Genomic DNA, 27,017 nt, shown 5'->3' on the forward strand with positions numbered 1-27,017 from the left:
ACGGTAAAACAAACTGGACGGTTTTACACTTGCTAGATATTATTGAAAAAAAATGTAAGACTGAAAGAAACATTCCTTTTTTTTCCCTCAATGTTTTTCTGGCATTTGGACCACTCTTAAGAGACAAACATGAAAAGCACAGGTATGGTCTGGTCATCCATGAAATAATTTTTGTAAAGCACAAGACTAGTATTGAACATATCCTTAATACAGGTATTTATGATATTTTAAATAGCAAAAGTTATTGTTATTTGCAGATGGGTGTTTATTGGCAGGGTGAGTGTTTATAGGGGCTTATTAGGGGTCACATTACACCACCACTGGCTGAAAGACTTAGAAACCATTTCTTTCAACAAAAAACATGTGTCACGTTTCCTATTTAGCATTTAACATAAACTGTGCTGATTAACTCCCGCGTCCCACAGTTTGGTATTCATGTTTACCATCATGAAATCAGGAAAACGGTGTTATATACATTCCATGTTCCATCTATCAACACAACAGCCTGCTTTACTTTCCTCAGCTCAGTCTCGACTTACCATTTCCACAATCACGCTGTCAGGGGTTCGTCCAGAAAACACAAAGCCGAGGTTTTGAGCGGCTCTCACCAGAGCGCCTTCATCTTAAAAGAAAATAAAGGAGAAAAACGTGCTATGAACAGACCTGTTGACATATTGTTGCCCTTAGATAACTTGGAATTTGAGCTTGAAATTCTAAAGAACTAACAGCTTGCACATAAATCTTCTCCCCTTGGAAAAAAACAACAATATAGACAGAAACTTAATATAGGGAATAGGTAATTAATGCTTAAGAAACTGCAGTGTAGTACAGTATATTATAGAAGTGTTTGTACTAACGCTGCACAACATATAAACATATTGATATCAGAGTGTTCAATAGCACAGTTGCAAAGACAATAACTTAGAATGCATTCATTGTTGGTTATTATATTCCAAGGGTAATGAATTAAGACAAAACAATGTTATATTTTCTCAGTTGGAGGTCTTGCTGCAATTACTGCTGACATCTGACATAGATAATGGCACCCAGTGGGCTTAAAGGTCACAGAGAGAGTTTGAAGCATCACATTAATAAATCAGACAGACAGGAAAATGTGGATCTTTCCCAACTGAAGTCATCGTTGATATATTTACCAAAAACAGAGTAGAAGAGGAGAATAGAAACAGCCTTTATTCACACAAAATATCAAAGTGTACAAAATACAAAAATGTATTTTTATATAAAAATACATTTTTTTATATAAAAATACATTTTATATAAAAAGATTTATAATAGTACATTGAACAAATATTGGTATTACTTGATGTTCATGTTTTGTCACACAAATCCATAAACATCAATGTATTTTAATGGATACTATGTGGCAGAACAATACAAAGTGGTGCAGAATTATGGACTAGTGGGAGGGAAATAGAAACTTTTTACAAATTAAACTCAATTTTTGTGTATTGATATTCAGCCCCCCTCGACCAATATTCCAGTTTAGCTGGAGATCCGTGTGTTGATAGATTTGTAGTTGTGCTATACTTGTGTGTTGGTCCAAAATGTAAAAACATTTAAAGGGATTGTATTTTTGTTGCCGAATTTCAACTATACTTAACATATCTCAATTTGCAGGTTTAAGCATGCAGAGGTCTTTATGAGTCACTCATTTCCTGAAATTTACATTCAACTGTAGAGACAAAACACTGTTACACTGACAAAATAATGCAGATGTAGGCTTGTTTTGCTTGTCTATTTCATTGTAAATACTTTAAGGTTTTCCTCTTTCTCTAGTGTTCATCATGGTAGCAGTTCTGTGGAGTTAAAAGAAGCACTGAAGGGCATGTTTTCCTGACTGACAGCTGTCTCTATTCCTTAGACTGAACTGTGAATGTGTGAGACTGAGGGATCATGCTAAGGCTAAAGGAATCAAAAGTGACATACACCATGCTTTTTGTAAACAGGAGACTGCATTTTATAGTGTGATCTTGTGCTCTTAGGATTATATAAATGCACTATTACATTCATATGAGATACTGGGGCCAGAAGGCTGCAACAGAGCGTTTCCATTGCCCAGGCTCACAGGTCACTACACGGAGAATTAATCATCACAGAAACGTTTCAAGGACATTATTTTTATTCAAACCACCTAAAAGCAGCTTCAGTATTGTTTGTTATGTAGTTTCAGAGGGTGCATACAGAAGCGGTTTGGGATTATAAATAGATAAAATGTGTCCTAAACAATGTTTTCTTTTTATTATAAACTTGTAAAATGTTGCAAGAAAAATTCTTGAATGTTTACAACAAAGACCAATCCTGAGTTTATCAGTCAATTTAACAACAGAACAGAGCCATTTGGCACACACAACATGCTGGGATAATATACCAGAAGAGAACAGTAAGCTGTAATACCTGGAGAAGCGGCTTGGTAGATGATTTTTCCCTCCACGCGCTCTGGGACTGCAGTGTGACAGATGGCCATCATGGTCATGAACTCCAGAATAACAGCAGCTGTAGGCTAAAGACAGAAGAAAAGACCGCTTTGACTTTTAATGTTCTTAAATAAAACATGTTAACAGAAGCCAAACGACCTTGTTCTGAAGTGGAAGAGAGGCACAGAGAGCTCAGATTGAGAGACACATCGATATGAAGGAGACATTTTAGACATCTAGCTGATTCTTAACCGTAAAATCCAGCAAAAGCAGCCATAGTAAGAGTAAGACATGGAAAAAGGGTTTTTATTAATTATTTGCTGTAGATCAGGATGAACTGCAAGTTGACATTTTGACATTTAAACAATGCATGGTCAGAGAGCTGCTTCACTGGTAAAGAAAAACAGAAACAGAAATATTACTTAAAATCTGAACTGGAAAATAACTAAAGTTCAAAAATACTATTTATAGTGCCTTGTGTTTGCATTGAGCCGACTAAAGACAATATTCCAGTGTAAACAACTATAAATAAATGCCAAAATTTTAGACCTTACTCAAAAATAATTTCACTTCAAAATCATGAAGTATGTTGTGTTAGTCTATCACAAAAAACCCAGTAAAACAAAGTGTTTCATATTGTTCTTTGACATAATTTGAAAATGTTTCAGTTACTTCAAAGTTGAAGTATGAATACTTTTGCAAAACAATGCAAGACCTTTCTCTGTTTTGCAGATTTAACCCAAAACATCTTTTCATCCTAATAAATCTATCCATCTTAAATCAAACCTAGAACCAGTTTTCAGTTTGCAAAAACACTAAAATTATCCAGTATTTCTTTTATATTACACTCTTTCATTTTTTATACATTGGCCATCAAGTCTATTATGAATAAAACAGCTCCAATTTGCTAGAATGTCACCATTTCCCTTGTTCCTTTGAAAAGCCAGCCTAAGGTGTGTGTTACCATCTTAAAAATATGTGGTGTAAGATCTGAAGTGTCAGATCTGATCGGACAGATGACAGCTGGTAAGAAGCCAATAGGCTCACAGAACTCGCCTGCTGGATTCAAGCTACTGACACACATTTAGTCATGCTTTTCCAACAAACATAAACTTGTCTCAGTTCATGGGGGGGGGGGGAAAGAGCCCAACCTACATACTCAGGGCATTTACATTAATGAGAAGACCAGTATGACTAAGCTGCCGTGGGGTGGACTCAGACAGGCATCTGCTGAGGCTCCAACTAATGCCGAAGGACTACCAGTGTGGAGTCAGTGACTACAACTGAGCCAGGGATATTAGCAGCCTCCAGGGCCGCAGAAGGCCTTCCTATTACAGCAGGGGTAAAACAATAATAAAAAAAGGAATATATTTCCTAACAGTGGACTAATATTAGCTCACCCTGCTGCTTTACCATCTCCATGAGAAATGAATGCAGCTTTCATAAGGCTGCTGTAATGGAATACAAATACGCTGTTAAACATGCAGTAATCACTAACCTTTAATTATGCTTTTAAAGTGTATGAATCTGTGAAGTGATTATTTTTAAAAAGTGCTTCTTTCACTCTCTTACTTAAACACAAAGCTGTGTACTTGACATTGTTAGATTTGTTCCACTGGCCTTGAGAACTATGATGAAAGGAGCAAAAGGATAAAATAAATGATAGGGACACAAAGGGCAAATCAAAGGGCCACTTGTGACTGAAAATACACAGAGTCTATTACAGTCCAGGTGGCGCTGAGAGTCCCCTCCGTCTCCTGGCAGCATGCTAATCTGGTCTGGGGTGACAGGTATCCTCTGAAGGACATGTGGGGGTGGGCGTGTGTGTGTGTAGGAGTGAGAGAGAATTTGTGTGTACTAGCTTAAGAGCTCAAGGATGATGAGTGTAGAAATCCATCCTGGAACTCAGTCATAATTAAAAAAAGGAAAAATAAGGTCTTTGTTTAAGAATCTGTATTATTTAACTGTAAAAACCTGAATTTACACAAAATTGTTGGTTATGCTTATTAATGCTTGGACAAATGGTAACGAAACATCCCAACACATCTTTGCATGAGATTTGATCAACTCTCAAACTGAATTCTGGGTAACTTGTGCCACAGCAGTAGTGAAAGACTCATCACTTCAGACTTGACCAATGTGCAAAGAGGCTGAAGGGTCAGGAGAAAGTGAAGAGGAGAGCTAGTGAATAAACACCCAAGATGGTGAAACCCGTCAGACAGCAAGTTCAACATAAATATTGCTACAAGGTGTTTCATTTTATCAGAACTGTTAACTCTCCCCTTCTCCTAACCTCCTCACCACGGTGTTAACATTATGACTCCAAACAGCCTCCAGACAAGTGTCTGCAGAGTGAAAGTTCTAGGCGTGAAGTGAATTCAGCACTGCCATGCAAGTGCCAGTGATATTTTGGTACAGTGCTAAATGAGCTTTAGTATCAAAATATATTTAAAATAAAAGTTTACCTTTTCGTGGCTTATAAATATGTGTAAAAGTCAGTAAGGACTAGGAATCACTAGATCTTAGAATAAAGGAAAATCAGAAACAGCCATCTTTACTAGAGGCACACCCAGAAATCAACAATTTTCAGTTGAATCACCCCTGATCAGTAAGCGTCCAGTTAGAAACTAATTAAACTAGGAAAAGAAAGAATTTTTTTTTTTTCCCCCAATTTGGAAATGAGCCATACATAAACACTACCAGATTTCCCTGACATCACTCTTCGGTGTAGATGGTATTATAGATAGAATAAAGAATAATCGATGTTGCCTATGAGGTGATTAAAAATTATGCTCATCTGCCTTTATCTGGTGCATGAGGTAGATTTAATACCAACAAAAACATATCAAAAATGCTATTTTGTGTCCCCACTATTGGTTAGTCGATACCAATCTGCATCTTCAGTTTCTATTCCAAGTTAACAGGAGTGACACATAGTGGTCTTCTGCTGATGTAGTAGATGTCTGACATTTTGTGCAATCATAGATTGTGTTTAATATATCATGGTTACAGACTGTGATTATTTGAGCTACTATTGCTCTTCTGTCATCAGAAACCAGTCTTTCCATTATATTCCAACACCTATAAGGCCCTTTTGTTCACACAGCTACCTCTTCTTTTTTATTTGGGACCACTCTCTGTAGAACTGACAGATATTTTTTTTATTCTGAAGCTCAATTTGCACCACAAACCGTCAACTTCACTACTTCTTATGCTTGAGCTGCTACCATCTGATTGGCTCATTTGCCATTGGTGCTCACAGACAGTAGAGCAGGTGTACCTAATAAAACAACTGGTGAGTTTTGGTATTGTATTTAACAAATAAATTAATATTAGGTGTGAAAATAATGGACCTCAAAAGTGCTACGATGTTAAACACCATTCACAGTTAATCACCTAATAAGAATTCTTGCTTCAGCACAGCAGAGTAATCATGAGCAGAATTAATACCGAAGCCGCAGAGAGACTGTGGTTTTAAAACAGCGGTGGGTAATTAGCAGTGGGCGAGGGCCTATCAACACGGAGCCGGAGCAGACCTTAGACAAACCCAATGTGTGAACAGATTCTGCTGTCATAACAAAGCAAACATCACAGTGGGATTACCATTTTCCCTGAGCAGAGATACTGTACATAATTAGATCTGACATTCTGCCTCCTCAACTCTGCTCTGCAGCTGAGTGACTCACAAGCAACACAACCACAGTCTTCACCCAACCTACTGTACGTCTGCAGATGGTCATGAAGGCTTCCCTTATTTCACATGTAGAGTGCCTGGTGAATTTTAGGGTAAATTTTTTTGATCTCCTGGGCGATGTTGAATATTTACAGTAACTTTAAAAATAGTCTAAAAAGGGTGTAATTATAATAATATTAAATAGTTTTGTTCCAAACAAAGATCTGTACGCAGGGTTTGTACATTTCTCCCACAGCATGTCTAAGGTAAGTTTTCAGCAGCACACTAAGGAGATAATACAAATGACATGAAACAGGCAGCATTAGTTTACTATAATATTATATATTTTATTACTATTATGAAATTATTGTGCCAGCATTCTACATTCTAGAGCAAAGATAAGAAAAACTAAAATATAACAAAATTTTATGTTTGAAATGTGTCTCTCATACACATCCTAAATATCTGACCAAGACAAAACACTAATCGATAAAAAAAGCCCCCAATTTCAGAAACGTTAAAAAAAAAAGTCAACCTTTACTTCAATACAAATCAATAAATCATTGAGAATTTATGAATAATAAAGACTCATTACATTAAAACAATAAAAAAAGTGACATACCTCTTCAAATTAAACACAATAAGTCAGTCCCAAAAAAAATCTCTGTAAAAGGTTCATTGTAAGATTTCTAGCATTTAGCAAATACAAAAAAAATTGGCAATTCCAACTGCCTTAAAAAAAAGAAAAGATTAGTTTGTAAATAATGTTCTCCAAAATTAGCCTTTTAATCAAACGTTAGATTGCACTTTATAACAAAACTTTGCAGTTTGAATATTTGGCACTTTCAAGGACTTTCTACAGAAAACAAGCACTTTCTAAACCTCGAAAATGTCTCATTGAAATTCAAGCATTTTCAAGGATTTCACGCAACCAAACAAACTATGTATAAGAGTGAAAAACAGCCATGCAACCATATTAAATCCTTAGTAAATTACATCAACACACATGCCAAAACAGCCTACTCAAAAAGGCAAGGAACAAATCACACAACATCTAAGACTTGGACTCAAAATCCCTTTTAATTTGTCCTAAGCAGCAGCAGTCAGTGGAGGCAGGCGACGGGGATCCCTGGCATTACTTACGTGATTGTTTTGGAGGTTTTCCAGTAAGCTCTGGTCATTAAATCCAGCCTCCTCTGATGAGTGTGTGCTGTGCCTGGAGAGAGGCAAAGTGGAAATGTCGGCTCACTAGAACACACTTTGATAGAGCAACTGAACAACACTAAAAGCGGACTAGAAAGTTACCAAACAATAGACTTGGCTGGTAAATAACAGATAAGCAATATACATTATAATCAAGGTGCAATTTGACAGCAATGGAGATGACGACAAAAACATAAAGACCATAACAACGGGAAATTATCTCTTCTGGTGTTCCACAAGGACTTATGGATTTCCCCAAAATTTAAGTTATTTTATTTCCTGCCATTGCACTGTCAGAGAAAATTATTTTAATGGCAGATCAAACTCTTGTCCATATTTTTTTAATGAAAACCTAGAAATTATACAAATATCTCCATCAACTTTAATTCCAATCATTAATCTGCCTGCATAATGTTGAAAAACTTAAATATCATTCATATCTTAGTTTCCCAGAAATTACACAGTGTCTTAGGTTTAAAAACTAAAGAGTAGGGCCTACTTCTAAAGAATAACATATGTAAAGGCAGCACCATATGACACCTGTGGTTGCAAAAGAAACGTAAGAAACGTGACCCTGCTTCTCACTTGATTTATTACCTAAGTGCTGACAGATCTCTAAGAGTTAATAGCGCAGTCAGTGCTGTGTGCCAGCAGTATTGACATAAATTGAATCAACTACATTGCAGGCAGAATGCAAATGCCGGGTTCTTGGGCTTCAAAAAAGCAATGTTTAGAGCGAATATTTGGGATTGTCTGCTCTTTGCCAGAAGCAGATAAATCCGAAAACAAAGACATGCTAAGAAAGATTATCATTTTATAAAGAGTCCACCCTCAAACATTAATCTCTGTTTCCGTGTAAATAGCTAATTACTTCTTGACCTGGCTTATTCTGGTGCATTAGATAAATTAGAATATGATAAAAGTTAAATGATTTCTGTAATTCAAGTCAAGCTCATTTTATAGATTAATTACACACAGAGTGATACATTTCAACCACTTATTCCAATTAATTTAGATGATTAGCGCTTACACGGCTAATGCAGATTATATGAGACCAAAAGAAGGACTTTTAATATAGAAGTGTTACGTGATCAGTGACAGTCAAGCGAAGGATTGCTGTTGCAGTTATACTAAGAAGCTGGTTGCTCAGAATGTTGCATCCAAGAATACTTCTGGGTAGTTGAGAGGACGGAGAATGTTTGGTCTGTGTACAAGCAACAAGGATTTCATTTCTTGAGCTAAACTGAAATCTGGTTTCTAAAGTCTCACGACTGAGTAAAGAGGCACAGAATCAGAAGCTAGCAGTCCAGTTGTACCTTGGGGAGCCATATTATCTGCTAGTATTGGTTGACTGTGTTTTATGGAGCTTAACACTACAAAGAGATGCTGATTTAATTTTTTAGCAGGACAACAGCAGTACCAACTCTAATGGCCAGAAGATCACTTACTCGACCTCAACCTCACAGAAAATATAGAGACACCAGACCCAACATTCTCCAGTGTAAAAGCACAGTTATGGTAAAGTTCACAGTCATACTTAAAGTTATTTTCAATATTTGAACAGAGAAAAGTGACATACCCTTCTCCCCATTTTGCCAAGAAAATCTAAAAAGCTAAAAATCCTCACTTTTCCCCAGTAAACCCAAACAAAGACACTTGGTAATCTTTTTTTAAAGTAATTAAATTATATGTCTTGTATTAATTTACTTGTTTAGGATTTAAAACAGAAAGCTAAGGACTTGAAGCCTGGCTAAATATGTTCATGGAAAGACTAAATTGTGGCAAGTAGATCTTTAGATCAACGTAATATTCTACTCACCTGACAAACTGAGTTTGGGGACACTGATGATGAGTTTTAATGGCAATAAATTACTGAAATACATTAATATTATTTCAATTTATTGAGATATACGTTTTCTAAAGGAAATTGCAAATTAAGGGTTGCTGATTTCACATTTTGAATAGAAACAAAATGTATTTTTTCATCCTCGTAACATAAGGGAAGTAAATTTATACATAGCCACTAGTCTCCCACTAGGCGTCCAGCAGGGATCAATCTGACTCTAAATAGAGTCCTATAGATCAGGCATACAGCAGTGCTGCCCATGGCACTGAGTTTGACAGTTTACAGAGGCTGTTGTTACGCTTTCTAGTCCAACAGGATGAGAAGTACAGAACCACAAAAGACAACCTGATAGCCAGCTTAAAAATAACCGTAGGAGACATATTTAGGGAAAGGATAAATGATATATGAAAAAGTAAGACTCCTTGTGAATCATAAACTAGTGTTTGGGAAAGCTATCTATGCTCAGGTCACTGAATAAAGGCTTACTTCATAAAAATGCCAAAATGTGGCACTTCTTTCCTCGAGTGTTTTCTGTCATTATATGATATAAATAGAGCAGCTTGCCACGTCTTTTGTCTCAATGAAATTTGCTAGAAGCTAGACTGGGTGAGAACAGATCGAGATATTGATTATCCGCCAGAACGCTCAGGTCCTGTCGCTATGGGAACAAGGGTGAAGGCAGTTCATGGTCAATAATCAGGGATCCGATATAGATCACAACTTTCACACACCCTGCTGTCCTGTTTCAGTTATGAGAGGGATATACTTATAAGCGAGCCTACTGACTCACTTGCTTTTTTGAATGTTTCAATTTTAAGAAAAAGATCAGTCAAGAAATTGTCTTTGGAGGAAGCCTGCAGCAAGTATATTTAACAGATTTAAATATTCCTTAGAATGGATAAGGCAAACCCATGCTGCAAATATGTGTAAGAGAGGAGGTTATACATATAAGTGGCAGCCATTGCCAAAGTCAAACAAATGTTAATATGCCATATGAAAATCACAGTTTCAGCCTCAATAGCTACCAGTGAATGCTTATTCTGATAATTATTTTATCAAATCAGACCTGCAGATGTATGCATGCATTAAACACAATTACACAATTTGTTCTTAAAGAATTGCCACAAATATTAACCATAATCATCTGTATCACAACAGATATACATGGTGTTAAGAGCCACAGTCACACACAAGACGTCCAGAGAGTACTGCAAGGCCACAGAGAGGAATCACACACTGAGGTATTGTTTTCAAAGTCACCATTTCAACAAGGCAATGCAGCACTAATACATCACAAAGGCAGGGAGAACAGTCATTTTTTTGTTAAGTTTTTTTTTTCTTACACCAATCATCTTACCAGTCTTCTTCTGCAAAACTACCCTCCTCAGCTTCAGGGACATGGCTGCTGGAGCGAAGGTGGGAAAAAAATAAAGCATCTTGATGACAAAGTGTTTGGTTAATGTATGTGAATGTTCAGGCGCCAGGACTGGAGTTAAAATGAGGCTGTTAAAGTATCAGAGGTCAGATAACTTACTATGCTCTCTAATTAAGTATTCAGATGCACCACATTGATTTTACTGCAAGGGGCTACATACAAGCAGCACTACATTTATAGCAGCTGGGAGTAAAGAAGAAGAAATGCAGGAATGGCCTGGTGGGTGGTAGCTGTTTTGGAGGGACGTTCTATAAACCAGGAATCTTCTCTATGCCTCAAACCGCCCTGGCCTCAAAGCATCCAATTATCATCCTTAACACATGCATGTTTTCTCTGACGACAAAGCATTAGTATTCAGCTCATATTATGTATTCAATGTTACAGCTCCTCAAAACTATAACAGTACACCAATCAGGCATTAAATTATGATAAATCTGTCTGTACCTTTATGGCATTAAATGATTTTTATCAAAAAATAATAAAGAGGTGAGTTGGAATTTTTAATCATATATATGCTTTCACTAAAGTCCAGACACCCCAAAGGGTTCAGAGAGACATTTTCTTTCAAACTAACATCATTTCTCCTTCAGACTTGAACTCCAATCCAGTGGAATTAATTAATGTCTACACCCTTGGGCATGGCTTTATTAATTACAGCAGTACTTAATTTGTGGTGAGGCGAAAATGCAGGCGGCGGTGTCAGTAGGGGTTTTGTATGTGCGCTGAGACAAAAATTACAAGTCACGCTATTCAGTAGGAGCTAAGCACATGATTTCACATTTATTTTTGATTAAGTTTGCATTTCCTAAAACGTTTCCCCATTTTCCCTTAATTTAGTGCAACACTCTAAGGTGGAATCAAATGCTTAATATTTGCTGGTATGCTAATCTGTTGATTTTATAATTATTTCCAGATTGATAGATTTATTAAATCTATTACAAGAACACAAAGGAGCTACTATGTGGCTTTCTTTGTTTTGCAAACTACAACAATTCAAAATTTTTTTATCATTCTGTTTTAGATTGAGAGCCTAAAAGGGTGAATAGAACCAAACATCAGCAGTTGTTCCCGCTGATCCTCGATTGTTCATAGATGCACAAATGAGTCCTTACTTAAGAGAAAAAAGTAAAAAAAAAAAAAATAAATAAAAGGAGAGAAGGTGAAGAAAAACAGCCAGGTGATGAAACTGGCCTATTTTCAGCTTGACCTGCTGCGACTTCCTGGTTAGAAACTCAAATATCCAATCACAAAAACACTCTTTGGTGTACGAGCTGTCACTTAGAGAAGAGGGCTAAAAGTTAGGTACTGTCAACATCACTGGGCAGTTTAAAATGACGACCAAGGCAACACAGAAATGGAAAAAGCTACTTAAAGAGAAATTGTATTTTCGACATGTCAAGACCTCAGTGAAAACCCTGCCACTCCACCTCCACATTCTTCAAATATTAGAAAAAAAATGGAGTTAGACATTTGTGCTAGTTTGATCAGGAAAAATGTTTTTTTTTTACACCAGTGTAGTTATAAAAATCTTAAAGTTTACAGAAAACAAAAGGTCAACCAGCCTCCCCAACATTACATAAATCAAACATACAAGTGACTGTCCGAGGTTCTACAATAGGGTTGCTAAACTTTTTGTTTCTGCTTATTAACCCTAATTTTTTACCTTTCATGGCTAAATTTTAAATTGGTTCATCTTTTCACTGCTGCCTAAAATAAAGTCTTAAAGGAAAAAAGAAAATTTCAATCAAAACACTACAAAATCACACAAAAAAGGAGGAAAAAAATATAAGATAAAGACATAAAGGAAAAAATCTATTTCCGTCTTTCCTCTGCATCTACAGTTTTTAAACTGAAATACGAGCATAAATTTTTGGGCAGCACGTCAACAACATCTTTTCTACTGTAACTCTCTAGAATGATATGAGCAAGGCGTCTTTACAGGGGTTCTAATCACAGCCTAATGGGAGCAGAGACAACCAGATAAAATAATGTCTTTTGTCCGTCAGTGTGAACTTCATCAATCACACGTTTTAATTGAATCCTAATGGGATTAATCACGTACTGTCACGCCTGCACTTGCTTTGCTTCTCTGAAGACACTGAGCTCGCCCACTTGTTTTGCATTTGTTGAAGATAACCATTGAGGCAGAATTTAAATCAGAGTAGGAAAAAAAACGGATTTAATGAAATGTTAAAATGTTGCTAGACATATTTCATGTCTGGTACAACAAAAAAATTTATATGAGGATAATTAGCTTTTACATCAGCATCTATAACAGGATACAGTACAAACAGGGGGGAGGGAGGGAATCAAGTTTTTGCAAACACCAAAGGGCTGCGAAGACGATCGTGTGAAGAGCCTTGGCTTGCAAATTTCTGTCCAGGTTTTATTTATAGTTAACATTCAGAGGCAGCAGAGCATCGATGCAGTTGCTAATGAGAAGGTGAGGAAGAACAGAGAAATGCCAGATGCACACTGATGCATACCCAGCATTTAATAAAGTCTATGGGGGAGGCAAAGGTATGGGATGTAGGGCAGAAAGCAGGAAAAGATAAAGCAGGACATACCCATAGGCCACACCGGCGATGGTGCACTTCTTAAACTGCATCACATTACAGGTCAGTGTTCCTGTCTTGTCAGAGAAAATGTATTTTACCTGTATGGGTAGAAAAAAACGCTTGTGGGTGCACAGTGGATTCCAAAATTCAAATGGAAAACTCCTGAAGTTTTCCGTAAGAGAAAATAATTTAAACCGAGTCATTTACCTGGCCTAGTTCCTCATTCAGATTGGACGTGCGGGCCATAGCCGGTGTGTTTGTGGCCTCATACAGCATGTCGGTGTCCTAAAAGGGATCAAAGACCGCCATTAAAGCAAAAACTCAAAATGCATCTGAAAGATAACACTGACCTGCAAGGGAGAAAAAAAAAAGAATAAAGTTCCCAGAACTCATTTGCTGGAGTTTTATTAAGAATCTGAAAACTGAATAAGTATTTGCAGGTTAGCTTAAAAAAGTGCTTCCACAGAGGGAATACTTAGTTGGTTGACCTAGTTAGGAAGATTAGCATAAGGCCATTTTACATCTTCAGTCATGTACTTCAGATCATGTAGGATTGAGATGCACATATTCTGAGTATTTTTTCCTCAGTGTGCATTACAAGCATACACCTGAAAATCTTTTTGCTGAGAAAAACATTTCCATGAATGATGGTACGCTGCCAAATTCATTTAAGTTCGCTGTACTCTGTTTACCATCTGCTTGTTGATTATCCTGTTGAATTGAACCAGAAGTTATTTTTACCAGTGAACAACTTAAAAGGTTTAATTTCTAAATTTCCTTTCTGCAAGAAAGCAAATAAAACATAAAAAAAACTTGAGTTTAAATGTGTTTTCAATATTTAACTGAAGAAATAGTGAGAGCCTTCAATGATTTGATTTGTGTAGTCATGTCAACCTGCAATGTTGACATGACTACATGTCAGGTCTACATGTAGTCATGTTGACATGACTACAAGATGAAAATTAACAGTATTGACTCACCCAGTTGATGAAAAAGGCTTGGATGAATTTGATAACCTCCAGTGTGACCAGGAGACTTATTGGTATCAGGTTGTTGAAAAGGATAATGAAGGTCAGGAAGTTGAGGCCAAAGTTGGCAGCCCCACCATCTGTCAGGGGAAATGTTTTGGACAAAAAGCAATGAAACAGAAGAAAACTCATCAGTCTTTGCTTGGTAATACCAGTTAGTCAAATCAAAATGCCAAAAGGCTACTTCAAGCTGAGGGTCAACATTCAGCCAATCCACAAAGTGTTTTTGGACCAATGTTGAGCATTAGCTGGAAGTGGTCTTTTCTTCCACCCAACCTCATCATTTTTTTCTCAACCGATTAGCAATCCAATTCAAAGTCCCGAAGATTTAAGCCTTGGCATCCAGCATGATCCAGGCAATGAATTCTACAAAGCACTATGCAAGAAATGATACTGGTTCCAGCAAAAAGCCCCCAAACAACTGGTAATGACCAACATGTAACCCCACTGACACGAAATATGAAAACAGGAGGGATGTGATTTACCTTTCCTCAGCTTGCAGGAGATGCAAATGTTACCTTCCTCAACCCAAGCCTTGAGCTTAGCTTTGCGATTGAGAGGGCCAGCCCTTCCCCATGACAGAATGATTTCATAAGCAAAGAAAACTACACAACACAAAGGAAGTGGCACAATGGAAAGCTACAGCTACAACACGAAAACAAGGGAATAATGCTTTGTTTTTTGAAGAAGTGAGGAGGAAGACAGACATTTCAGATGCTCTCAAGACAAAGGAGGGAGATTCAGTCCACAGCACATTCTCAACTGGCAAAAAGTGGAAAAGAGAGGGTGGATTGTATCAGCAGAAGCGTAAGTGTGATCATCATTTCAGTTATTTCAAGTAGCAGGCTCAGAGAGAAATGTTGGTAATAAGTTGGTATTAGATAAAGTAATACTGGACTGAAACTTGATAGATCAAACCAGCAATTCAGGACAGGCAAAGTCAAAGTTAAAAGATGCAAAAATACTGCTGATTCCCATTTTCTTTGAGTTATCAAAATGTGGTTAGATTAATATAACGCAATAGTAAAAGATTTGAAGATTTATGTAAAAATACAAAAAGGAAATAGCTTTTTCTGATTTCATTATTTTAAGTTTTTGAATATAGTTGGGATGTCACATTTTAAAATAGGAAAAAATTTAATATTCAATTGATTCAAATCACATTGAAAGCAAAGCTGGGCCAAATATATTTGTACACAGATCTACTATCCAACAATAGTTTTTCCTTAAAACAGAACTAACATTTATGCTAACTAAATGTGAAACTAATTGTCTGAACGTATGTGAAACTATGCAGCCAATTTTTAAATTTGCAAGGATTCTGTTTAAAAACATGCAATGGAAAGACAAAAAAGACCAAGACATTGCAACCACTATCTTGTGGATGTGTTTCCACTGCAGGAACCATTTCTGGGACTCTGTACGTGTTCTGCGTCAAAATCTTCCCCCAAAAATAGCCCTCATAAAGAGGAAGGGTTTTCTTGAAAGGTGGAGCTTCGTAGTACGACGAGGACAAACGTCACTCTTTGGTTCATCTCCAGCAATTTATTTCAGTAATCTAATCCTCTACCGGTGATATTTTCTGTTAACTTTGAATTTCATAACTGGATTTGTGTATTTTTGCTTGTGAACAACCCTAGCTGCCTATGCTGAAAAATCTATGCTTTATAGAGCTTACTTTCAAGCACGTTGATAAAATCCAGCAGCTTTAGTAGAAATCGCTGAGCTTTTTTTTTTTTAGAGATTTTATTCATAAAGTTTAAATATTTTTCAGTTAATATGTTCCGAGATACAAATTAAAATGATCAAAACTCCCCAGGATTGTTAGTCTTTCACATGTCTAGAGCTTGAACAGAGCAGACTTGCTGCTGCAGTGTTCCTATGTGTCCATGGTTATTTTTCCTATAAAATCAGCAGTCAATTTGAAATCCAGTCCAACTTCACATCATCACAAAGCTTGGAGAGGCAGAGTGTGGTTTTACAGTATAACAACTATCAAATAATTAACGCTGATTTCCTAGTTTTTTTTTTAATTGAATACCGGACTGAGTTGTTGCATCTCTGTCCCACAGAAGTTAAAGGAGTGAATCACATGAAAAGCTCAGGTTCCAGTCCCAACGGCTAAAACACACAAAAAAAGAAACCTAGGTAGTTTAAAAGTTCCACTAAGTAAACTTTTAGGAACCTATAGTGGAAACGTGACTTGAGATATGAGGTAAAGTTATTGTTGGAAAGCATAGTTTTTCAGCTATTAGATACAAAAAAACAATTGCAGCAATTTTAAGTAGTAAAAGGTGTAATTTTATTTTTTTTTATTTTATTATTTTCGATTACACTTGCAACTTTAAATTATAATAAATTGAAAAAGGTTTTTTTTTATTTTAGGGATCAAGATCTATTGATTATATAAATTTTATGATTATAAATTACTGTATCTTCCATGTTAACTACTCAAAGCAAAAAGAAAGATTATATACATATTTATACTGGGAAGCTGCACAAGTTGTCACAATGCATTAACCCAATCAAATGCAATCACCAGTGTCAGCACTTTTGAACATGTCAAAGTCAAATTTATCCATTTATTCAATCAGAATGCATAAGCTGGGGTTAGAGTCAGCACTACATTGACTATTTTTGTCTGCATTTTTTAGAGCGATGTTGATTAACTGATGGATTTATATAAAAAGTGTCAACATAATAAATGACAATCTCTGCACCTCTCTTTTATCACAGGTTGGATAATATGCACTGGACAGAGCCTCAACAGCTCCTTATGGAAGTAAAAGTATTTCAACATGGATACTTGCTTTACAACTCACACTTCCTTGACCTCTGACATACGATCCTTTAGATGAAGGTTTTAATGTTGGTGGGGACAGTGTTAAAACCTTTTTTTGAGCCGACAGAAACTAAACTAACTTTATGTAAGTTGTAAAAGGGGACCATGTAAGTTGTAATGCAAGCTTGAATTGGCCAGAGGAACAATCTGTCCTAAAAAGGCCTATCAAGGTAGAGAGAAATGGCAGGAGTCACGATAAGCACTTTGCATACCAGATTCAGAGCTTCATCAAGATAGACCAACAACTCATTAAAAAAAACAACAAAAAAAACACATACACGTACATACACAGCTCTGCAAAAGTATTCATAATCATCGATCATCAATCATTTTAATATTTGGTAACATTACAACCACAAACTTCACTGTGTTGTACTGAAACAAAAATAAAGCAGCATATTGATAGACTATCAATATGGGTAAAAATGTTGTGCAACAATATTTAAATTAGATATTTTTATGATAGATTTGTAGAACGCATGAACAATAGTTGTCCTGTGGAGAGATACTCCCACCTGAGATTTCGATCTCCGCAGCTCATCCAGGGTAATCTGGCATCACTCGACTGCTTCTCTTCAAGTTTTGCCATCCTTCACCTTTTCAGGTTAATTTTATCTTTCAAGGAAGTTTACTCTTATTAAAAGTATCTTAAAATAACTATATCAAATCAAATAATGAGATTTATATTGAACCATTTTTTCTTTTCATATAACTGAGCAGTTAAAATCAATAACGATATTTGTAAGCCATGTCTGATATCCCTTCTTCAAAACTGCGCATATAATAGGCCTGGGCCATTAACTGAAAATTAACCAACAGCAAAATATGTGACAATGACCAGCATCATTTTGTCCGTTTCTGTATTTTACAAAAATGAAAAGTACTTTTTTGGCTCTGCATTGGTTGAGCTACATGTAAAGTCTGATATGATTTTAGGCAATATCTGCCAACCCTAACATTTAATATCCTAATAAATGGAAGATTGTGGTTGTAATGTGACAACAAGTGGGAAAGTTCAAGGAGTGTGGATACTTCTGCAGTGCACTGAACTAAGCTGCTTTCCACCAACCATCCTTCCTCTTTTATCCGTCTTGGAAAAACTCCAATGCGAGTGAGAGGGCAGCAGAGGCATTTAGAAAATGTCAGCCCTTGCCCCTTGGGTTGCAACACACTATGTTCAAGCTGCAAACACATAAGCTTCCTGTCATCAAAAAAATAAAAAAAACGACCACAATCTCATCTGCCTTTCTCTTCTTGCAGGAAAAATTAGAATTACAAAAAAAGGGAAAAAAAAGGTCTGAAGCTGGAAACCGCAAAGAGTTTAACGTGACAAATCAAAAAACAAGGAAGAGAAGTGAAACAATTTGCATCAGGCACTGAAAATAACTGGAAGAAGGTATAAGAGAGCTGGAGGGGAGAAACCTATTGTTGGATCCCTGGTCTGTGCTTGTCCATGGCATGGGCCCATACAAAGTGGGGCAACGATATAGGGGGCGAGGGTAGGGGGCTTCATTTGCTTAGCAAAGGCAGAGCTTCAGTAAGGGGTTAGTAAGGGAGGGTCATTCACGGATGGCCAAGGCTTTTAAATGGTTGTTACCTGGAGCTGTTAAAAAACGACAACAAAGAAAACAAAAATCAAACAGAACATTAGAAAAGAACCAAAAAGTACAGCAGCGCAGTGATATTCAACCATTTCTGTTTCAATGACATTCATCCACATCACAAACAATGTTTTTGACTTTACTTATTCCCACATTGCCACATATTTCACTTGTTGTACAAAATGTAAATTAACTAAAGCAACAGAAAAACACAACGCGTACTAGCTGTTAAGGAACTTAAAATGGCAAAAGGAAAAAAGCCGATATGAACAAGTGAGACACAATATGTGGAAATAAGATGCGCAGCTGCGGCTGCCCGGATTCTTACAGTTGAGATCCATGTACCAGGCGTCATCGCCGTACTGGTACTTCCAGATGGTTTGGCCGATGGAGCAGATGAGAGAGATGGCCAGGAGACAGCCGAAAAGCACGAGGATCTGAAAGTTGGTGATCCGCTCCACATTGGAGAGCTTCAGAGGAGGCCGGGTGGAATTCTGACCAACATGTGAGCAGATGGGAAAACAAATAAAAAAAAAGTAAAATAAAACTGCGGTGTCCCTTCGCTACCAAGTGGGAGTAAGAACATTTGGTATATGGGTGTCTTTGTTACAAAATATCTTCAGAGAATTAAATGCATTGAAGCTAAAACAGTAGTGGCTAGTTCAACCCTTTCAGCCTTTGATCAGCTACAATATCCTCTACAAATGCACAAGAATATTTCTCTACGGAACAAATGTTGGTGCACAGTACAATAAATGAGAAATTGCAAAAAATGATTTTACCTGCATGAGTTTGGTGTCGTGTCCCGTATAGACAACCACTCCATGGATCCACTGTGTGTTCCTCAGCTGGGCTCCTCTCAGTAAGATCTGGTCCGGACCCAGAGGAACGGTGCTGAGGTACGGAGCACCACAACTGTTAGGGCTTTCAAACTTCACCTCTGTTTCACAAATGTCTTTAAATTATACAAGTGACACCTTTGACAGATGTAGCAGTTTATTAAAGAGAAACACCAGTTTCGAGGGTGGCCACTATTAAAAACTTTACCTCTACAGAGAAGCTTTTTATAAAAGTGCATATTCATTATGTGGTTGACAAGCAAAAGCATTGAAGTATGTGGATTTAAAAAAGTTTACTGAGAACTTCCCCTTATTAAAATACAATTTATATGACCAAGAGAGCAGGAGAAAATCAGACATAAATAAGCTGGCAAAGGCCCTAAATAATAAAGTTTTTTTTTTGTCAAAAGTGATTTTTCTCCCCAAAATCACCTTTAGCAAAAATGACCAGCGTGAATGTTAAGAACATACATATTTTTTTGAAAGCAATACTAAAAAGGGTTAACAATGCTTACTAATAAGTTTTTTTTTACTGCAGACATTTGAAATCATTCCATCATGTGCTAAAAAGACCAAAGAGCTTCAATTTAAAAACATCCAAAAGAAATAAATATGACTGCAGCTGGAATTTTTTATTTATTCCCTCACACCATAAAATGCAAGACTTTCTGACAAATGAGCTCCTGAGATAGAAAGTGAGGCAGATAATTTGATACACAGGGCTGAAACTGAGCTCACCTGTGTCCAACCAAGCGGATGTTTCCAACAAACTCATACAGGTGCCGGTTTGGGCTTTCACATTCCATCCGCCCCGACAGCCGCATCAGGTTGTCAATGTCCTTTATGTCTGCAGTCACTTGGAGACCCTGTAGTTGTGAGCAAAACACAGCTTTACTTCCTTCTATGCTGTAAACCTAAGTGCTGCAACTAAAAAAAAATATAGAGAATATATACCAACCTGTCTGATTTTAAGGTTTGTTTCTCCATCCAAATTAGATGTTTCAATGTAGCACATACCCTGTGGTTCACTGTTATGGAGGAAGAGGATACAGAATCTTGGAGCAGAAAAGTAACAGCAATTTGATGTTCTATATCAGCGTGAATTAAACTTTGATTTGCTTAGAATGTTTTCTATATCAAGCCGTTAACAGGAAATCAATGAGTACAAAGCTACAGTAACAGATTAAGAGGCTACAGCAGAGAAACAGCAAGACTAAAGCGCAACAAACAAAGATATTGAAGCCAGCAAAAACTGCCACCAATGTTTGACTGATGCTGTCTGTTTAATATACAGCAAACATCTAGAGGCCAGACAACATTTTTGTTTGGGGCTGCTGTTTCCCATGAGTTAAACTGTCTTTCTAGAGCAGCAAGAATAAAGTCCAAAAGGAACAGAGAGAGGAAACATCAGAGCAGGGTGACAGGAGCAAGCAGGCATACCAAGCACAAACAATGCAAACAAATGGGTCTCAGACAGACTCTTGGCAAAGTGACAGCGGGTTAGCGCATGCCTGAGGTTAAATGTTGAGTTGGGTCACTGGTTAGCAGCCCTGCTAACAGATTAATCTTCTCACACAAAAGGCCTGATTGATAAAAATGAGCAGGAGGATGTTCCAGCGATGACAAAGTGAATTAAAACTGAACTGAAAAAGAACTAATGCGTTGCAGTAAATTAGCACAAAATAGAAATCCAAGATGGCTTCCGGATTTCATCTTGAAATGTGACTGCATGCAAACTGTTCAAATAAAGCCGATACATTCAGCCAGCCTGCCATGCAAAGATATGAATACGAAAAAATATATATTCACACCCAACAGAGAGCATGATATAGAGGGAGTTTCCTTTTGAGCAGTTAGTAGTGTTAGTTTTAAAGGACATTACAAAATCATAGTAAAAGAGTTAAGTGATTTTTAAAGCTAAATCACAATTTGAAAGTTTTTGAAAAATCTTTTGTACAGTGCCTTTTAAAAGTATTCAAACCACATTTGTCAAGTCACAACCACAAAACCAACACAAACTAGAGCATAATTGTACACCATTTAACAAAGTGTGAAGTGAACTTGTATTTGCTAAAGTTACATATGTTGCTTCACATTATTTTTCTCTGAAAAATAGCCTGAGCTTAGAAAATTGGATAGAGCTTCTCTAAAGCTTTCATACATTTTCAATAATTTTCTGTTGCCTTTAGGTCTGGTTGTATCTGCTTTCTTCCAACTAAAGAACATGCTTTGATGCAAACTATTCCACTGTAGCTCTGGCTGAATATCTGCCCTCCTGGATCGTGACCCTCTGCCAATTTCAATTCTCCAGCAGACTCTGACAAGTTTTCTTCCAGACATCAACAGAACTTGATTATTTTTAGCTGCAGATGCATTTTTTGCTACAAGTAATCAAATGTACACTACAGGTATGCTGTTATTGCGTTTTAGGCAATACAATATTTTCTTATTTAATTATGTTTATCCACAATTTTTTGTATTTCGAATATTGCATAAAATAAGCTTAAGTGATCAAATTAGAAATCTGCAAAATGTGTTAAATTCCAGCCCTATTGGACTGAAATTAAATTACACACAGATGGAAAACTGTCTATTTATTAGATGACTCCAGAAGGTTCTTGGTTGCACTAGATTTTAATTGGGAGTATCGGCATTAAACACAAATGCACACCACATATTTCAGATTTTTATTTCCTTCCACCGTTTTGCACTTCTTTGTGTTTGTTTGCGACACAAAATCTCAAATTATATTCAAGGTTTATGGTTGTGATGTGGCAAAATGTGGAAAGTTAAAGTGGTATGGAAGACTTTACAAAGGCAGTGCAATCAATTTAACTAAAAAGTTTTCGATGACAGAAAAAACGTCACAGGCCCCTTCCTGCCTGCAGACTGGAAATAAAGTCTGATCCCAGTTGTAACAAAGCCCCACCCCCATCTCTCCCACCGCTGTTTCAGTTGGTTATGTTGCTGGTTTGCTGACCTGGACGACAGAATGACGAGGTCAGCCGGGAGATGATCTCCATTTGCAGCTCTGACTACTTCCCCAACAGCCACCTGTTATTACCAACCACACACCAGCAGGGGGCGAGACGGAGGCAGTGTGGCAGTAGTTTGCACAGGAGGCAAGAAAGGATGAAGGAGAGGTTTGAAAAAAAAGGAGGAAGGATGGGAGAAGAAAAGAAAAAAAACAAGAAAACATTGAAGGGGAGAGAGACAACTGGTTCAGTTTTAGGGAAGAGCACGATGATCAGTCCTGTGTGATCACAGGTATGCTTCTCCATGTGTTCTCCTTTTCACAAAACCATCTAGAAAAAAATGCTGAACAGTGAAACTGCTTCACCAGAGAAGGATCTTAGCTTTATATATTACAGAGGAGTCAAATTATGCTTTTAAAAGTCAAATCTAGACCAAATCCAAACAGTTTCTGAAGAGGAGAAGGAGATCAGTAGGCTTATGAAGACATGACCTCTCAAATCTAGTTCAAAAATCACATTACTTACAACCCACCAAAGGAAATGATGGTCATTACCTAACACAAAAGTTTATGTATTTCTAATTGTGCATTAGATTAATCATTGAAAATCTTGACTCAAAGGCTTAATAAACCATCACTTCTTTAATGTGAGCTGAGAGTGTCAGAAGAAAAAGGGAATCGGGGAAAGAGATTCCTAAAAAGTCTTGCATGGGGGCTGATTCCTATACCTGGATGATAAAATGACAGCATCCGCAGGAACGAAATCACTGCCATTTACTTTAATAATATCACCCACTTCGACCTGTGAAAAATAAACTGGTTACTGCTGCATGCTGCCTATAAAACAGCACAGAAAACGTAAAATCAGCAGTGGGAATAAAAATTTACAGCTGGGATGATAAAAAAAAAGCGAGAACATTAAACCACAGAAACATCTAATAGTAATGAGAAGACACTGCTGGAGCAGCTGAAGTCGTCTTCCATTACCACTGAACCCTGCACACAGTTCATCAGGCAGCAAATAAAACAGAAATATTTATATAGTTTCTAATGAACATTTTTACTGTGAGAAACCAGGATCTGACAAGTATCTTCATGGGAGCATGAACTAAAGTTTGCAACATTCATACAATTCTGTTCTATCCTGATGAAAAAAGCAAGGAATTATATAAATGCATTATATACAATTCTCTTCTGCACATAAAAATGACAAGAAGTGACAGGAACTTAAAATAAAATAAAAAATAAAAAATACAAGTTTGCCACTTTGGCTTCATTCAAGATGCTCTAAAGAGGAACAAACACCACTGGACAAAAATTTGGAACAGAGTATGCTTTTGTAAAATGCATGCTGAAGAGGAAAAACTCATCAATTATTTAAACTTTGGCTTTTTAGAGAATCCCAAGTCTGTAACTGGATGAGACATTAGCATGGAACCAAAGGGAAGAGGCACAGATTTCCATCCAACAGGAACTAAATTTAAAGCACACATGATCAACACTACTTCTTGTAAACTTTGCACTAACTCCTACTTTGGGAAGATTTGTTTGCAATAATTTCAGCCTAATCTCAAATTGCATCTGTAGGGCTGAAGGAGGAAAAAACTAAGCAATTCTCACACAGGCCATGAACTGGTTACCATGGTTTCAAAATCCATTAAAATGTGCTTTTCTACTTTTCTTTAGTGGCATAGAGCATATATTGTATTAATGCTCCCCCCTCTTTCAGTTGCTGCTGCACAGATTTTTTCAGACTGCATTTGAACCCTGAGACAAACTGGGAGCCCTCAATACAAGATGGCACTCTCTTTACACATCGTTCTGCTCTTCACACAAATCTGCATACACAAGTTTTACTGCAGAGTAACAATAAGAAATGTTACTCCTTTGTTTTGTTTGTATTACATGTCCATCCGCTAGGGGCACTGTTATGCGAGGAGTATACGTTTTCGTGTTTGTACTCTTCTTCTCTGTCTGGTTGTCTGTTTGGCTGTGGTACTTGGCGGAATAAAACTTTGAGCAAAGAAACAAGTTATTCTTACTGACTAACAAGAAAGACTGCAGCATCAGAAAATAAATCACAGCGGTATTGCCTGAAAAATGTTCAAAAACATGAGCCAAAATTTTCTTACTAAAAGCTGAGCAGAGTTGCCAAGCGGTCCTGTTTTACCTAAAGACACTCTACCTACAGCTGGCCTGATTTTGCAACAGAAATAAAAGAACTAAATCATGAGGGGAAACTTCCTCTTTGTCCTCTGGTCTCACTTTCCAAAGGCCATCCCCATACGGGCATGCTGTATAATTATTTTAGAATGCATACTAAAGTGAATTGGAGTATAAAGGTGTCTCAACTCCTATTAGTGAAATAAGAAACGGCGACAAACAATGGGCACATACCTTCTCCCAGTGCACAATCTCCCAGGCCCCGTTCCTTAAGACTGCAGTGATTCATGAGTTACGGTGAGGAAGATGGAGCCAAAGACAAAAGAGGAAGTCAGAACAGGAATAAAATAGAGACAAAGAGAATTGTTTGTAGAAAACAACACTGACACTGATGTTCTGTATATATGTAGCAAAACAAATTCTATGGTTTTCAACAAAGCAGAAGAGTGTTTTCAGTACCTTGACATTCCTTTTTGTTGACAACATTGTCAGCTTTGTGGCGTTTCTGTAAAGAACAAAAATTTACCTTGAGCACACTTTATTGCACACATTTTATGTTGGGACATAAAATAAATGCAATTACAAAAACTATATTCCAAATATGTTATTTTATTAAATAAATAAAACATCTTTCAGTGCAAGTTACTTTTTATACTGAAAGACAGAGCTGCAGATACATAAATTAGCATCATAGAGCTGAAGTGAGATTAGTCCACCACTTTTAATCCAGAGTGATTTTCCCACCAAGCCTGTGTAACCTTTTCAACAGCCACATCATTTAGCATTTTATCCACCAGTATAGTGGTGGATAAACCCACTGCAGCGTTTTTCTCCTTTGTGATCCCAATAGGGGTTCTAAATCTACAGCTTAACTTTCCTCAGTTATCCCTGCAGGGTCACCTGACAGATGGAGAAAAGTCAGGAGAGATTAAAGTGTTGATCTAAAACCTGTCACATAATGGGTTTAACAGAAGCATTTGCATCTCAGTCATGTTTGCTTTACTTAAAAAGAATGGATTAATTTTTAAATTTATTAAGAAGAATTTAAACATTTGCTCATTACCATGTGATTTGTTTTCTACTATGTGGTGTATCTCAGTTGTCCTGCCAACAAATTCTCCCCACCTGAGCTATATGAATCTCTGCAGCTCCTTCAGAGTCTGATTAAAGTTTTTATCTCTGTCACTGTCAACTCGAGGTGGACAGTTATGTTTTGGTAGGTAGTGAAGATGAAGTTGATGGTAGTTACATAAAATGTGAAAACGTTGAAGGGGTTTGAACAGATCTGTGTGACCAGGAGAATGAGCAACACTTCTTCCCCTTGTGCCGCTTGTTTGCTCAACAATCACACAATCATCTGTGATTTCTGCAGCTGATTCCAAGGGACAGCTTGTCAACCAGCATCACGCTGAGTAATAACGAGTTGCTGCACCCATCTCATTAAAATGATTACTGTGCATTAAAACTGAGCTCCTGAGAGCAACGTGTGCTCTAGTTGATTAACAAAGAGAGGACACATCCACCTGCATCTCCGCTAACTACCTGTTTACAAGAAAAGAGACCTGCACCAAGGTAATCTAATTTAATCTGCAACAAATTCAGCCCCTCAAGACTGTCACTCAAAATATTTATTTTATTAAACAGCTGCCATCAGAGCAGCGTGTGCTAATACAAACCTAGGCTGTTTACATTTTAAATGACAGGCATAATTTATAAAATCAGCAAGAAACACTTAGGAAGAAAGGACAGACCCTCTACAGGTTTCACTAACTCAAATTTAAGGTTTTTAAAGACATTTTTAAGACCATTATGAATTAAATTGAAGGTTTATATTATGACAGAACTGTACAAAAGAAAATTACACATTTTATATGGCAGCAGTGCCAAGATTTTTGCACAAATGCACTTAACGCCATATGGGTTGAAAACTGAAGTGAATCAGTGGCCACAGTGGCGTCCAGCCACTAATGATAGATTTACACTTTCCCATCATAGACGAAAAAAAAAAGTTATCTAGCTAGCAAAAGGTATATTTGCAGCTAGTTAGCGGTAGCCTCAATCGCCTCAACTCACAGATTGTAAGATTTCTCCACTCAACTCAAATGTTTGCTTGGCAGAAAAATCAAGCAAGGAAAATAAACTACATAGAATATGAAAGATTAAATAAAATTTAAGACCTGTGATTAATTTATTTAAGGCCAACTAACATTTTAAATTCACATAACATAAAAATTCTAAGGTTTTAATTTTAGTTAAATAAATTTAAGACTTAAGGATGTACAGAAACCCAGCAGGAAGATGTACGGAGAGAAGGAAGAATGAAAACACAAGGAAGGACAAAAAGAGGGAAAATGGAATACAAGGCTAGAAAAGGAAAGGATAGAAGGAGAGAAAGGCAAAAGGAATGATGGAACAACACA

The 27,017-nt window shown here is 37.0% G+C and overlaps 1 protein-coding gene across 8 annotated transcripts in view; it reads right to left on the minus strand.

Annotated features, from left to right (window-relative positions):
• The window catches only part of atp8a1 (ATPase phospholipid transporting 8A1), a 104,221-nt gene that overhangs the window by 49,836 nt on the left and 27,368 nt on the right, over window positions 1-27,017 (minus strand). Inside the window, exons 5-19 of one of the 8 annotated variants that reach the window (XM_023328988.1) lie at window positions 25,057-25,102; window positions 24,832-24,872; window positions 23,163-23,236; window positions 20,419-20,488; window positions 20,199-20,326; window positions 19,404-19,515; window positions 18,950-19,115; window positions 18,618-18,623; window positions 14,131-14,258; window positions 13,358-13,435; window positions 13,160-13,248; window positions 10,515-10,562; window positions 7,252-7,324; window positions 2,416-2,521; window positions 540-622 (exon numbers count right to left, since the gene is read on the minus strand). In XM_023328988.1, the coding sequence (XP_023184756.1) occupies window positions 540-622; window positions 2,416-2,521; window positions 7,252-7,324; window positions 10,515-10,562; window positions 13,160-13,248; window positions 13,358-13,435; window positions 14,131-14,258; window positions 18,618-18,623; window positions 18,950-19,115; window positions 19,404-19,515; window positions 20,199-20,326; window positions 20,419-20,488; window positions 23,163-23,236; window positions 24,832-24,872; window positions 25,057-25,102 (1,248 nt within the window). Of the gene's footprint in view, window positions 1-539; window positions 623-2,415; window positions 2,522-7,251; window positions 7,325-10,514; window positions 10,563-13,159; window positions 13,249-13,357; window positions 13,436-14,130; window positions 14,259-18,617; window positions 18,624-18,949; window positions 19,116-19,403; window positions 19,516-20,198; window positions 20,327-20,418; window positions 20,489-22,440; window positions 22,515-23,162; window positions 23,237-24,831; window positions 24,873-25,056; window positions 25,103-27,017 lie in introns of all 8 variants that reach the window. The other 7 variants (XM_014469908.2, XM_023328987.1, XM_023328990.1 and 4 more) reach the window with 7 other exon arrangements.

This window comes from Xiphophorus maculatus, chromosome 23 (assembly GCF_002775205.1).
Source record: "Xiphophorus maculatus strain JP 163 A chromosome 23, X_maculatus-5.0-male, whole genome shotgun sequence".
NCBI lineage: Eukaryota > Metazoa > Chordata > Actinopteri > Cyprinodontiformes > Poeciliidae > Xiphophorus > Xiphophorus maculatus.